Here is a 15,730-nt window from a genome sequence, read left to right as displayed (position 1 = left end):
CAACTGTTTTATTTATTTTTAACTCTTTGTTCATGTTTATTGATGTATAATTGGTATATACCATATTCATTTCAGGTGCATATATGAGTATTATTGGTGTATATATCTATGTATCTAGAAAGAGAGTTCCTTGAGCATAACTGCCCTGGTTTAATTTCAGTTTGCACCCAACCCAGGGATTGTTAAATTCACTGTTGAAGGAAATAATAAATGGGCAATTGGACATACATAACACATAGAGTTATAGCTACAGGGACCTTGTACCTGCATTTAGGCACAAACCAATATATTGGTATGTAAATAACCTCCATGTTTCAAAAAAAAAAAAAAGGTGCCATAAGGGAACTTTTGTTGAGAAGAAATGGAAAGCATACAGGGAATAAAAATTATTTCCAATTTCTGTGGGGAACACAGAAATATTTTATTAAACTAAAGTGACATAAAAAAATTTTTTCCCTACCAATTTTTAAACCTCTATTTTCATATTTAGGCAAAAACACACAGAGAATGAATATCAAGCATTAATTTTATAATTCAAAATGAGAAAAAAAATGTAGCTGGAAGAAACTGTTCTGAATTTGTTCCCAAATTCTGAAAGAAAGTAAACACTGAGAGAAGACCTCTATTTAATTTATTTTAAAGAAATGTAACGTATTATACTGAACTATAAAAGACATCCTCAAGAATCACAGAAGCCTGTTGTTATGGTTACAAGCAGATATTTTTTGTATATTTACACTTGGTAATAACTTACAGAATAGGTATTATTTGGGGCTCAGATTTTTCAGATATAACTTAGGTAAACATCACATAGTATTTGGGTGAAATTTAGAACTCTCCTTTTGAAGTTTTCATTTTCAGTATTAATTATTTACAATACATTTTTTACTTAGGTAATTTTTTAGGGATTGCATTTTAGATGTTAAAATTGCCAGCATGTCTGGTACAGATTTATTGAGAAACTTGAAACAAACATATATTAATGAGGCTTAACTATAGAAAAGAAAATGAAATTTAGCTCTCAGAAGTTAGTACCCATCAGGAGAGAGACAAAATAAATTCTGTGTTTATGAAGGCTCATTCATACCTGAGTACATTTCAACTATACTTTTCTTGAGTACATGAGAATCTTTTTATAATATTCTTTTGGTTGATGAGTACTTAAGTAGACTGATAATGTAATAACACATGTACAACTCAGGCAAATCATGTAATAATATACTTATAATCCAGATCTAGCAGGTAACCTATTAGATGTATATTATTAAACCAAATATAGATTAATGCATATGGTGCATATCTAATGCAGATAAAGTAATAATAGCTAATATTTGATGAACACTTAGTACATGCTTATCAGTGTTCCAAGTGTATTTCCTATACTCTCTCGTTTAATCTCATCAGTCCTCACAGTGAACCTTATCAGGAGACACTGTTATTATCCCTTTTCAACATATGAGTAAGTCCAGGCTGAGGGAGCCTAATTAATGTGTCCCTGTTTACATAACTAGTAATGGGAAATCTAGAATTAGAACCAAAGTAATTTGTTTCTAAAGCTTATTTGCATAAGATTCTACATAGTGCTACTTAGGAAAAAGAGAAAATAAAGCTAGTCTATAAATCTAGAGAGCTGAGTCCTATTCAACTGTGTCACTGTCATAATTGACTAGGACAAAACACACATTTTGTTGTGGTCTCAGTTTAGTAGTAAAATGAAGGCTTTAGGCTGTTGATCTTCAAGACTTGTTGCAGCATTACAATCTTTAATTAAGGTATACTTTGTTCTAGAACATGAAAGATATAAATATCATTGTTATTAAGGAATTCGTAAGATAGTTGTGAAGATAAGATTTATATTAAAAAACGATTAGTGAGCACAAACTTTCTCTCATGCCTTTTCCTTCTAGGTAAAATTATCACTCCCTTTCATGTGCCTCCATAGTGAAATAGTTTTATCATAATATGCTTTAATTTTTTTCATTTGTTTTACATCCAGTTCTATTTTATTCACTCAGAGATATTTGAAGGCAAAAATTGTATCTGTTTATCTCTGTGTTCCCATACTAAGCACTATCTGTTATATAATATAGGCTCAATGAATTATTGTTTCAAGTTATGGTTATCACTGGCTTTGGGGCTTATCCGAGATGTTCCACCAACTGACTCGTTAATTTAGGTTCTTTAATCATGAGGCCTGACAACCCATGTCATTATTTGGGTTCTTATGCTCATGATACATGTGTTATTCAATTACACACATGATAAAAAAATAAAAATAAAAATCCTGGACCAGAAAGGGCTATAGAACACTGAAGTGTGTTTTCTGCCAAACGCTCTAGGAAAATCAGTGCTGTCACCCACAATTATGTGATAGAAAGGGATGTCACAACGACCTCTTAGAGGATCACTACGTTTCTGAGTGTAGAGAGGGCTCTGGAAAACCTACAATAAAATAGATAATGCTTACTTTGTTTAACAAAGCATTTCTCAAATATATTTAATCTCGGAACTTACCTTGAGGTACATGAAGTAACATGAATCAGGGAAGAATTTAGGGAGAGCAGAAGGAGCAATGTGAATTAAGTCTGATTGAAAATATCTATATAATTGAACAGGCAGGAGCAAGGCAAATGATAAGATAAAAGCGTATACGTGAAAATGAGGGACTTTAACTAAATGCTCCAACTAGAGCTGACTTCACACATTTTAATAGTGAGAAGAATTTGAGGAAATATATTGTGTCAAATATAGGAGGGCTTGAATTTAAAGGAGGGGATTATAGGCCGAAACTCTTACTGATCCTGCTGACAGTGATGTAACCAGATGTTGGACTCCATGAAATACGATCTTGCTTTTCTTAAAATCTTGGTTCAAAATGAGTGGCCAGCTGAAAAATTTCAGAATACAAAGAAATTTTAGAATTACTATTATATGAAGGTCAAACCATTTGTAATTTATAGTTTACTTAATGACTTTAAAAACATTATTATTCACATCTAATAACTTGAGTTTCTCTTGTTGATATCTTTTTAATAGAAAAAAACTTTTTAACTTTTTAGATATTAAAAAAAAATATTTTTCTTTATTGTTTAAAGAGAGAAAGGGAAAGGTTGAGAGAAATGGAAACATTGATGAGCAAGAACATCTATTGATAAAAGCCTCCTGCATGCCTCGCACTGGGGATTTGGCCCACAACCTGGGCATGTGCCCTATCAGGAGTCAAACCAGCGACCTCTTGGTACATGGGTCGATGCTCAATCACTGAGTCACACCAGCTGGGCTAACTTATCGGATATTTTAATTGCAAGTGCAGGCAAATATAAACAACTAAATAAAAATATGAGACTATCTCTAGTTAAATAATTGGGATATGTCAATTTCAATATTACAGAAGTTATTAAAAAACTGCATCTAAATTGTATTTGCTTTCAAATTTAGTTCTTAAAAACAGAATGGTTGTATAGAAGCACAATTAATTTGGTCATATCTAACGTGTGAGAAAAGCTGGCATAATCATATCACATTTATTAGGAAAATGAAATTTCTTTGTTAGTGTTACCAATATTCAAGGGTCAGAAAGGCATGGGGAAATGTTATAATTTATTTCAGTGAGTTGAACAATCTTTTGATTTTTACTTCTTTTTTATTCAGTTTCTTCCTTTTATTCATCTGCCATTATCTCTAGTATAGACAGCAAGGAGCTCTTCCATAAATGTACTTGAAAAGAACAGATTGTGTGTTTTTCTAGATATACGTTAGTGACATATGTTGGCTTTTCAAAATGAAAATATACTAAAATTAAGTCAAGATTTAAAGAAATAGAACTCCTTTGTTTCTGAAGAGCTTCTCATGTATTATTGCTTGAGAATTTGAGGTTTTTGAAATATGTTCAGAATAATTAATACACAGAAACCTTGGGTAGGAAGTCCAGTAATGCCCTATGCAAGGTTGACTGAAGTATTTCCAGACAGGTTAGCTTTCAACTTTTGGCTCTGAGGCCTCTTTTTGCATCTCTACTCACAAAAGTCTACCCATGTTTAGTTTTATCAAAGATATATTTCTTATTTTTATGCTCTGCTTAAATAAGATTCAATGATATTTTGGTTAGCAAAGGAACATTTTTATTATCTTTATAATCCACTGTCCCCTGCCTTTATGCATATACCCCCAAAATAATTAATACAAAAATGCACATCTTAAAAAATGATTATTTAGCCCAGTTGGTGTGGCTCAGTGGTTGAGCATCAACCCATGTACTAAGGGGTCGCTGGTTTGATTCCGGGTCAGGGCACATGCCCAGGTTGTGGGCCCTGTCCACAGTCAGGGGCATGCAGGAAGTAGCCAATCGATGTTTCCTCTCATCAATGTTTGGATCTCTCTCTCTCTCTCTCTAAAACCAACAAAGAGATAAAAAAATTTTAATAAAAAAGAATTATTTATGTTATTACTGTATTTGATCATTTCCCCCCCTGAAAACCTTTATTTTTTAAGTTTGTAGTTAAAGTATCTGACCACAATTATTGTCAAAATTTACAAGAAATATTTTAAATTTAAATTGAATATTCCAATTTTAAACAGATAGAATAATTTCATGCCAAATTATTTTAATCATACATTTTCCAAATATGAAGAATTAATTGCCAAGACTTCTATATATACTAAAAAGAAAAGATGAGGTATGGGGAAACTAATTTGGTAAATAAATTTTAATACTAGAGTTGGAATGTGAAAAGTCCATTAAAGATCCTATATCTAGCTCCAATATTGAATAATAGAGATAGGAAATATCCAAAAAGTTAAGTGACTTTTCCTACTATGATAACAAATAAATGGTTTAATTAAATAGAGACACATTTCTAAGTAATCTCTGCACATTTACACACATACTTTTAGATTATGGGGAACAATATTTATGTTTAGCTCAATTAGTTTTAGTACCAATATTACTTTCTTCATTTTACTACTTATTGTCCACTGTCCAGGATATTCTACTCCAGAATTTCTAATAATATACTTTAAATCAGTGCTGTCTAATAGAACTTTCTGTGATGATGTAAGTGTTCTATATCTGTCTATTGGCTGTGGAGCCACCAGACAGACAGGTGGTTATTAAGCACTTGGAATGTGGCTAGTGTGACTGAGGAACAATTCGGTCTACTTAATCTTATATGTCCTTAATTAATTTACATTTAAAGAGTCACAGTTAACTAGTGGCTAACACAATGAACAACTACAAATTCAAGAAAATATGTGACACTTTTCTATAATCAATTTAGAATTTTTTATAAATGACAAATCAAAAGAAACTCATATATCTGAGAAATTTTATTGTTCAGCATTATAGGTGCATTTGGAAGGTTTACATCTGTTAACATTACACATTATCTATGCATTTGTATACTAAAAAAAATATTTAAAATTATATGGACATTTAAAAACGTGCTATGTTACTAAAAAATGATGAGAAAAGTTTGCATTAAAGTATGCTTCTTAGAAACTACAATTCAAAGAAATACCAAAAATTAATTTGGGAATAGCTGAGCAAAGAAGTAAAATATTGTGTGAGGTTTTACTTAAGAGTATGTAAACAAAGTGGCTATTGCTTTTTCTTTCCTAGGTATTTGTATTGGATTGACTGCTGTGAGTATCCTCACATTGGCCGTGTTGGAATGGATGGAACCAATCAGAGTGTTGTCATAGAAACCAAGATTTCTAGACCTGTGGCGCTAACTATAGATTATGTCAACCATAGACTTTATTGGGCTGATGAAAATCACATTGAATTTAGCAACATGGATGGATCTCATAGACATAAAGGTTGGTCCAAAAGCACAGTTGATTCAGTATTTTATCACTGCATAAAATATTTATTTAGAAAAAAATATATATATATATACAGTATATATATTGATAATATACACTTTCATCAAATACATTTCTTAATTTAATGTTAATTATTATAATTCTTTATGATAATATTGGTAAATAAGAAATTAGATATATTTATTTGAAACTTCTATAATCATGCATAAAATCATTTTGACACTAGGTTTTCTCTAATTGTAATTTTTCAAATAGTTTTTATGGAGAATTGACAATATGTTTATAAATTAATATAAACATGTATTCAAATTGAATTGAAATAGAAGAATATTTGCTTGTAAACATAAGCCTATTATTGCAGTCTGGTAGGATTGAGTTTTCTTAAAACACTAAGTCAAAGTATAGTTCTTTAAAAATTATCAGTTCTATTAAAAACATGATTAATTTTATTGTTATCTAATAAACAACGGCAACAAAAACTAACATGGAAACAGTTTTCAAATTGGAGTAACATTCAGGAATGTTCAGAATTTGAATATAAATGAATATAAAATTCTGCAGATACTTTGTTTTTCTATATTTTATAATACAGAGTAGATTAAAAATCTCTAAGTATTGGAACAATTGAATGAAGCAATTGGATGTGAGGGAGGTCACACTGGAATTAGAGGCGAGGGAGAAGTCAGAGGAAAAGTGGCTGAGGATGAGACAGCTGAGAGGACAGTGGGGAAGGACAGGAAAGAATGGGTATAGAGAAGGATGGGATAGAGAGAGCAGAAACCACAAGCTGTTCAAGTGAACACTCAAAATATGCAGATGTATTTTTAAGGATTAGATTTTTCCCTACATAAAAAAAAGCAATCAAGTTTTATTGATCTTTAATGACCTATTGTCACCTTTGCTCATAGGAGTTTTCATCTTCTAATGTCCTGTGGAGTACAACTTTCACAGAGAGGCCCCAACAAAAGCCTACACATTAGTTTGGTTTAGCGTGTCAGATTGTTTCCTTCTCTGCAGCAAGCTTAGATCAAAACCTCTGGAGGAGGGGCAGCGAAGGATCCTAAGAGGGGTGAGGCCCTGCAAATGTATGGTATCCTGAGAAGGATGGGACCACTGAATAAATAAAGTAATTAATTAATACGTTAATTAATTAATAAAACATACTAAAGCCATACCATTTCATAATTTTGCCCAAGTCCCTCTCAGCCGGTGTTTCAACAAACACACTAGATATCCTTCTAACTAAAAATGCTGACAGGTTTTAGAGATCCTTTTTGTATGCCAAGTATAATTGAATGAGTGACACATTTAGGTGTCGGCACGCCAATTATAGATATAAAGAAACTCATCAGGATGCAATTTGAGTGAGGAATGATTTAAAGATCACTTTAGGATTTTAATTACAGCGAAAGTAATGTTGACAAGTGAAACCACACTAGTGTGTTCAGCAATTTTATCTCCTCCAAAGAATCAGTAATGTAATGTTTTGCAACATTCTTAGATGATATTATTGAAAGTTTTATTGTGGCAATCATATTTTCCCCATGTAACCATGAACCTGTCTATTTTTAGTATGTTTATACAGTACTAGGTTGTTGTGAATGTATTACTTTGTGATAAAAATTTACTATACAATACAATGTAAATAATTCCTGGCCAGATATTACAGCAGCAAGTATTTGCCTGTGTTCATTTAAACCTTATGTTTGAGTAACAAAAACTGTAGTTAATGTTGTCTATTGAAACTATTAATTGTGACGCCCACACATTATTTAAAAATTATGTCAGATATGTAGGTGACTCCTGCTTTGAAAACTTAATACAAAATTAAATGTATGTAAATGAAATGTTACTTAATTATAGTAATAGTGGTGACTTTGGGTAGAGGGACATATATAGCTGGAGAACATTATACTGCATCTATTAAAAGTGAAATATTTATCTGTCAGATATGTAGGTATGATGTTAACATTTTAAAAATTGATTTTGAAAATACCTTGAGGCTTAAAAATGGGGTTGGGGAAGAGAAGGGAGAGTTGCTGCCATCAGAAATGTATTCTCCCACAGGTTTTTCTGAGGAAGACTAATGAAAAATGCACTAAGTGTTCTATCAGGCATCTGCCAATATCTGAATGCAATAGCCAATAATTACCTGGTAGTTACTAATGAACTACTAATTGTAGACAGCCTGAATTGTGCCAACTCCACATCTAATGAAAAAGAGCCATTTATTTGTCATGTTTGTAAAAAGAAATAGGATTTTTCTGCTCCTTACATTTGCCCCATAAAGACATAAAGAATGGTGCTGTTTACTCTGTGTATATTGGGAGGTGGGAAATAAAACGTATCAATAATAACTTGTCCATTAGTTTGGTCACTGACTTCTTTTTTATTTTAACTAGACTAGTATTATTGTTCTCATTTATTCTCTATGTTAAAACTGGAGCCAGAATTCATCAAAAGAGTGGGATATGTCAATCCTGACAAAGTAATTTGAGAATATCGAGGATGTATAAAAAATTTCAGAATTACAGTCTCTTTCCATAAGTCAAATTTTAATAAGGGAGAAAAATTAAACTGTGACTTACACTTTACATTTCAGAAAACCCCCTCCCAAACATTTTCTGATTTAAACTATGCATTGATTGCATACATGAAGCATTATTTTATTACTTGTCCAGCCCAAGAATGTCTAAATGTTCTGAATTCTGTTCCTTAAACAATAGATCAGGTTACTTTTGAGGTATATGGGACTTGCAATTCGTTGAAAATTCCCTCATCTTTTCTTGCTACCTCCTCTATACCACTTTCCTGCCAGTCCAGACACTACATTGCAAAAATTTTTTAAAATAAATAAAATAAAAACATTAATTTGCTAATATAAGAACATGAATGTACATAGTCACCTGAACCTCTTCTGAATGCCTGTGCATATCATTTGAATGGTTTTTACTCAAATGATTCTATAATATAAAATATAATAATAATAATAATTTAATATAGTACTATAGAATATTATGCATGCTACTGGATAATTGAATCAGTTTAAATAAAATTTGCATTGATTTATTGTTTTAATTTTTTTCTGATTTTTTCTCTTTAGATCTACCCATTCATTCATTTGTTCACTCATTCGCTTATTTATTCAACAAACATTCACTGATGTTTGTTTCTGTGCTACAAGTTATGCTAAGTGCTGGAGTTATACAGATGAATAGGTCCCTGTCTTGAAAGCACTTCAATTTAATGGAAAAAAACAAAAACAAACAAAACCAAAAAACCTAGATAAAGATGTGAATTAGAGTGAGGTTAGCGGTATATTCAAAATATTGTAAAAATGCAGGTAGCAGTAGGTAAGCCTTTGCTGAACTGGGGTTCTCTGAGAAGTCTGAGAGACATAATGCAAGCTCTCCATTTGGGGAAACGTGGGAAGGATTCTTCATACAGAGGGTATAGCACGTATAAAGATCTACTTGAGTCTTGAAACAGCACAGGGTTTACACAATTTGTCTATGATAGCAGGTCCTATAAGAGTGAGATAATGAAACTAGATGAACAAGGGCAAGTTGGGGCTGGATTGTGACAGGGCTTGTATGCTAAATAATTTGGAATTTATCCTTTAGGTCATAGGGAGCCATTGATGGTGGTTAGTTGATAAAGTGCTATTATTAGATTTGACAACGGCATGGAAAATGAAAGACCCTGAAAGGGCAACCAATTTAGAGGCTGTTAAAATATTTCAGGAGAAAATACTTGAAGTGATTATAGCTGAGGGAATGGGGATAAAAGTTATTTAGCAGAATAAACAGGAGAGATCTGTAAATTTGAAATAGCAGAATAATTGGTGGTTGAGTTGCAAATATTAAATTAAAGATTTATATTATTATCCACTTAGAGAGGGGGAAAAAAACTGATTTGATGACTTATTATTTTCACGTACACATGTACATTTTTTTCCCCTTTGGTATGTGCCCCTAGCGGGAACAGAACCTGGGACTCTCTGGTCTGCAGGCTGATGCTCCAGTTGCTGAGCCAGGGCTATACCTGTACATTTTTTAAGTAACTAAAAATACTAATACTAAGCATAAATTAGAGATTCTTTTCTGTTTTGATGAGAAGTACATTAATTTTTACAGACGGGTCAGCACAAAAGGAATTCTAAAGTTGTTGAAACACATTCTATTGTATCTTTTCCTAATGAGCATTTCAGAACACCCGAGTGTTTACCCAGAAGAGAGATTGCACACGAGTAAATCTGCCCTCTTCTACTTTCTCGTCAGCTATAAAATATGTCCAGTGAGACTTGGAAATTTCAGAGTGTTCTTCAGATTGAAATGTTAAGTTTTTAAATTGATATATGTCTTTTTTCAAATTAATTAATTTATTTTTGTTACAGATGTTTCTCCTTTTCCCCCCACTGATACCCCCCTTTCCCACCCTCCCCGCCCTGTCCCCAGCTTTGTTGCCCATGTCCATTGTTCATGCACACATGCATATAAGTTCTGTGGTTTATCTCTCCCCCCCACACCCTTTCTGGGGATTGTCAGTCTGTACCCCACTTCCACGTCTCTGGGACTACCCCATTCCTCAGACTGTTATGTTCATTATATTCCACAAATAAGTGAGATCATGTGATATTTGACTTTCTCTGCTTGGCTTGTTTCACTTAGGATAATACTCTCCAGGTCCCTTTATGTCGTCTCAAAGGATAAGAGCTCTTTCTTTCTTACAGCTGCATAGTACTCCATTGTGTACATGTACCACGACTTTTTTTACATTTGTCTACTGATGGACACTAGGGCTGTTTCCAGATCTTAGCTATTGTAAATAGTGCTGCTATGAGCATGGGGGGGGGGGTACATATATTCTTTCTGATTGGTGTTTCAGGCTTCTTAGGGATCCCTGGGTCAAATGGAAGTTCAATTTTTAATATTTTGAGGTAACACCATATTGTTTTCTGTAGTGGCTGCACCAGTCTGCATTCCCACCAGCAGTGTACTAGAGTCCCCTTTTCTCCACACCCTCACCAACACTGTTGTTTGATGATTTGTTGATGGCGGCCATTCTGACAGGTGTGAGGTGATAACTCATTGCTGTTTTAACTTGCATCTCTCTGATGATTAGTGATGTTGAGCATTTCTTCACATGTCTCTTAGTCATTTGTGTGTTCTGTTTGGAGAGGTGTCTGTTTAGTTCCTCTGTCCATTTTTTAATTGGGTTCTTTGTCTTCCTTTTGCTGAGCTGTATGAGCACTCTATATATATTGGAAATTAACCCCTTATCTGATGTATCATTGGCAATTATGCTCTCCTATAGAGTGGGTTGTCTTTCCTTTTTGGTGGTTGTTTCTTTTGCTGTGCAGAAGCTTTTGAGTTTGATGTAGTCCCATGTGTTCATTTTCTCCTTTGTTTCTGTTGCCTTAGGGGACGTATCAGTAAAAATTCTGCTGCATGTGATGTCTGAAATTTTGTTGCCACCATTTTGTTCTAGGATTTTTAGGTTTCATGGGTTACATTTAAGTCTTTTATCCATTTTGAGTTTAATCTTGTGTATGGTGTAAGTTGATGGTCTAGTTTTATTTTTTTGCATGTAGCTGTCCAGTTTTCCCTATACCATTTATTAAAGAGGCTGTCCTTACTCCACTAAATGCTCTTGCCCCCTTTGTCAAATATTAATTGAGCATATTGTCTTGGGTCCATTTCTGGGTTCTCTATTCTGTTCCCTTGATCTATGTGCCTGTTCTTGTGCCAGTACAAGGTAGTTTTGATTACAGTGGCTTTGTAGTATTACCTGAAATCTGGTAATGTGATCCCTCCAAATTTGTTCTTCTTTATCAAGATTCGTGTGGCTATTTGGGGTCTTTTTTGGTTCCATATGAACTTTGGAAGTATTTGTTCTAGTTCTGTGAAGTTTGTTGTTGGTATTTTGATGGGGATTGCATTGATTCTATAGATTGCTGTGGCAGTATGGACATTTTAATGATGTTAATTCTTCCAATCCATGAACAAGGTATGGGCTTCCACTTTTTTATATCTTCCTCTATTTCTTTTTTCAATAAATTGATATATGTCTTTATAAAAAAAAAGTAGAATGACTCTAAATAATAATATTCTTCTATGTCTGTATATTTGGGACTGTTTTCTTACCTCTCTCAACCACAACCCTTCTCATAGGATTTAGGTTTTGACTTTTCATAGGAATTTATAAACCTTTGTCAGAGTACCGATTTTTAAGTAAAAGGATATTTTCAGACTGGATAAAGCAAACTCTTAGGATCCTAAAGAAAACTTGGGGAGCCTGAGGATGAGGGTGCTTTGGGGTAGGATCTATTGCTCAATAGGTTTTTCACCCTGAAAGGGTATGTAACTTCCAGAGACTTATTTATTACCTCATCTATAAAAATAAGGATATTGGAGAAGAAGACATCATAGAATTCTAGGATGAATATTCTGAGTTTGGTGGATCTCAAAACCCTTTCAGAACCTTTGCCAAATCCAAAAGTTTTAATTTATCTTCCATTTAAGCCTGAGACAGATTAGAAATATGTAATAATCAAATGCTTGCTCACTCAATCTTGATGAAAAATCTCAAATTGCCAGCCCAATACTTATTTTTCTGACTATTATGGCAAGAACTATTAACATATTTTACTGTTCAACATTTGTGAACTGATAAATCAATGAGAGGAGAAAACCTATCTTCTTGAACATTACATTGTATTAGATGCTTTGCACATGTTCTCTCTCTCTCTCTCTCTCTCTCTCTCTCTCTCTCTCTCTCTCTTTGGCTTTCAATAGAAATTTTCTTAGTTTATTACTGAAACCATCCTCTTATAAACTAGTACTTTTATTAAAAGCCTACTGTGTTCAAGAAACCTTGCTTGATGCAAAACATGCTCCTTTAGTCATTCCATCAGGAAATATTATGCTGTAAGTACCATTAAAGCAATTTTGCAGCAAATAAATAGGTTTAAAAAGATTATTTTCTCCAAAGTCAAATAGCTGGTAATCAGGAGAATCAGAATTTGAACCAATGAAGATCAAATTGATTCCAAAGCCTACTTTCCATTTCTCATACAGCCTCCATGCTTTTGAATAGATAATGAATATTTTTGCCTACTTGTTATAGTTTATAATATCCCCAGTTACAGCATAAATGCACGCTTATTCAAATATAAGTATATCCATACTTGAATTTCTTCAGATTGATTTAAGTAGTGGACCATAGATGAATTCCAAGATTTAGAGAAACAAACAAAAACATAAGCCACTGTTACATACTTACAAAAAAGAAAGCATCTCATTAAATACAAATATATTTTGTGTTTGTTTGAGGGATTGAAGAAACCAATAATGATGCTCAAAAATAGACATCCAGCTTCAGTGGGACAATTGGATGTTACAGTTTGCTATTCCAAAGTAACTGCATCTCCGGCCCATATACCACTTTTAAATCTTGTTTAAAGAGTCATGTCACAGAATTTCTGAAATTTGACCATCACAGAGATTTTTTGTCATTGATTTCGTGCATTTCAAAAAATATTGATTTCTCTAAATGGAATGTCTATATAACAGGTTACAGATATGTCTTGAGAGAAATTCCAGCGATAACTTTACATATCTACCTTAACTTAGAGATTCTATCTTCCATTTAATGAAATGAAAATTAAACATCAGAAAATTCTATTTAGGCCACAATTTCATTCTGTTTGCTTATATCAAAGCCCATAAATTCAGATTTAGTTTGCCCTACTTTCTGTTAGTTGTGCCATTGAACTTGAGATATATTTTAGATGTAGTTAGTTTATTGAAAAAATACTGAAAATAATATGGGGAAAGAAATTTAAAAAATGGTGAGCTAAAAAAAAGGTATCTTTTAAGCTTTGAAATCTGTTTTGTTGTAGTATTTTTTTTTTCAGAATACTCTATCACCAGATGATTTAACCGTGTATTAAACCAGTTAGTCTTATACATATTTTATCCAACATTCTTGAAAAAAAAAGCAAAAATGCACTCATAACTTCTAATTTCTTTGAAGTGTATTAGTTGCATATGATTCTGATCTATATAGTTTATCACTGAACTGTCTTTTGCTCTGTGGACAAATTGTTTAACATTACATGCAATTATGTTAACTATGGCTCTTTACTTGTAACTCTACCCCTAAACCTGAAGATCTGAAGTATCAGTGTTGTATTACAACTCTATTGTTTGTTTATTGTTCCAAGAAACCACAGTGTGTGTGAGGGGGCAGTTCTGTGTTTGGATTAAAAAATCCAAATCATAACTCATGCAGTTATTGTCTAAATTATGTTGAAAAAGGAATTCAGATCTCAGTATGCTACTGATGAAATAGCATAAAATCTATTGTTCTGAGTAGGGGGAGAAGAAGAAAACACTTAAAAAGACAAAGTGTTTTATAGTCATATATCCTGAAACTAATGGTTATTGTATTTCATTAGAAAATTTAAATATCTACTGAAGCCCACCAAAATAAAGTGGAAGGAATCTAATAAATGCCACCCTCTAATTTTACAGTATTCTAAAGTATTACTTTCTTGGTTGTATATTTTATTTTAGTACTTTTCAAGGAATGTTTTTCTATCATTCAGAGTCCATTACAAACAGTAGACTTCACAGGCTATTTTATGTCAATGGTGTTGATTTGCTGCTGTTTACAATACAATAAAAGTTAATGGAAGAGAGCAAAATACAATTTTGTTTCTACAGAAGTGTTTCTGAACCAGTAAAATAAATTGAAATTAACTGCCATTTCTAAAGTCTTAGAATTTCAGTGTCAATCATGTCTTTTAGCTTTGTCCCTTGAATAAGACATGCTCTATTAAATTGCATACATGTTTAAATATATTATTATTTTGCAAATGTCATTCCATCATTGCATATGTGTTCTATATACTATTTTCAAATAGTGAACTTTTAAGTGTTACCCTAGTATGAGTTTCAGCCACTTTCAACAACCTCATCTGTCCCAAATATGACACATGGAGCTTGGTAGATTTGTCTTTGGTCCAGGTTCCTCTCTGATACAGGCTTTGTCCAGTGTTTGATCCATAGATCAGGATTTCTATCAATCAGTGATTTTCTGACATATCACAAAGGAGTTGGTTGAAGGTGAAACTGGGGTGGAAGAGGACTAGTCTACTAGGTCCCTCGCTTATCTTTACTTATTCCTAGTAATACCTAGAACACATTTGAAAACGCTTGTAACATTTTACACTCCTCTCTGTTTTTATTCTAGAAGCATATTTATAATTGTGAAATGTGTGAAAACCATATACCAGATTCATATAAATGACTCTACTTGATATCTTCCCCAAAGGCATAGTGCTGTTCAGACGCTTCAGCGTTTGTTAGGACTGTTCGACCAACTCTTTCCTAATGCATATGTATGTAGAATAGCATAACTCTTATATTCAGTATTGATGGTCAGTTGTGAAAACACATTTCCAAGTGCCTATGAAGGTCTGTATCACCAGCAGAAAAGCCTGAAAGTTTAAAGCAACATAAGTATTTCTCTACCACGTACATAAAGCAAGGTTGCCTTGTTTACTTCAAGGACTGGAGAACAGTATCATCATTGAGAGAAGATATTTATAGGCACAATCTAGTTTTCAAAATAAATGTACTATAATTTGCATTGTCTGCTTTATTAATCCTCACATGCATTAACAGGAATATTCTTTTTAGATGTTAAATATTAAAATGACCATATTTGAATTTTATTATGAATAATTTGAAACTATATAGGTGAGAAGGGGGGAAGGGATTGAATTTTAGTAAACCAAATATTCCTAATCTATACCAAGAGAACACATTATTTGATGTGACAAGGTAGACAAAGGAAGCAAGAAACACTAGAAAAGGATGGATAAGAGTAACTTCAGCCT

At 32.9% G+C, this 15,730-nt stretch overlaps 1 protein-coding gene across 1 annotated transcript in view; it reads left to right on the top strand.

The window, feature by feature from the left end:
• LRP1B (LDL receptor related protein 1B) overlaps positions 1–15,730 on the top strand; it is a 1,816,022-nt gene that overhangs the window by 1,588,834 nt on the left and 211,458 nt on the right. The window contains exon 60 of the mRNA XM_036254023.1: positions 5,618–5,817. Within this exon, the coding sequence (XP_036109916.1) occupies positions 5,618–5,817 (200 nt within the window). The remainder of the gene's footprint in view (positions 1–5,617; positions 5,818–15,730) is intronic.

The sequence above is a fragment of the Molossus molossus genome, unplaced genomic scaffold (genome assembly GCF_014108415.1).
Source record: "Molossus molossus isolate mMolMol1 unplaced genomic scaffold, mMolMol1.p scaffold_m16_p_11, whole genome shotgun sequence".
NCBI lineage: Eukaryota > Metazoa > Chordata > Mammalia > Chiroptera > Molossidae > Molossus > Molossus molossus.
The sequence above is the reverse complement of the archived record's forward strand: the minus strand, read 5'-3'. Positions and strand labels throughout refer to the sequence as shown.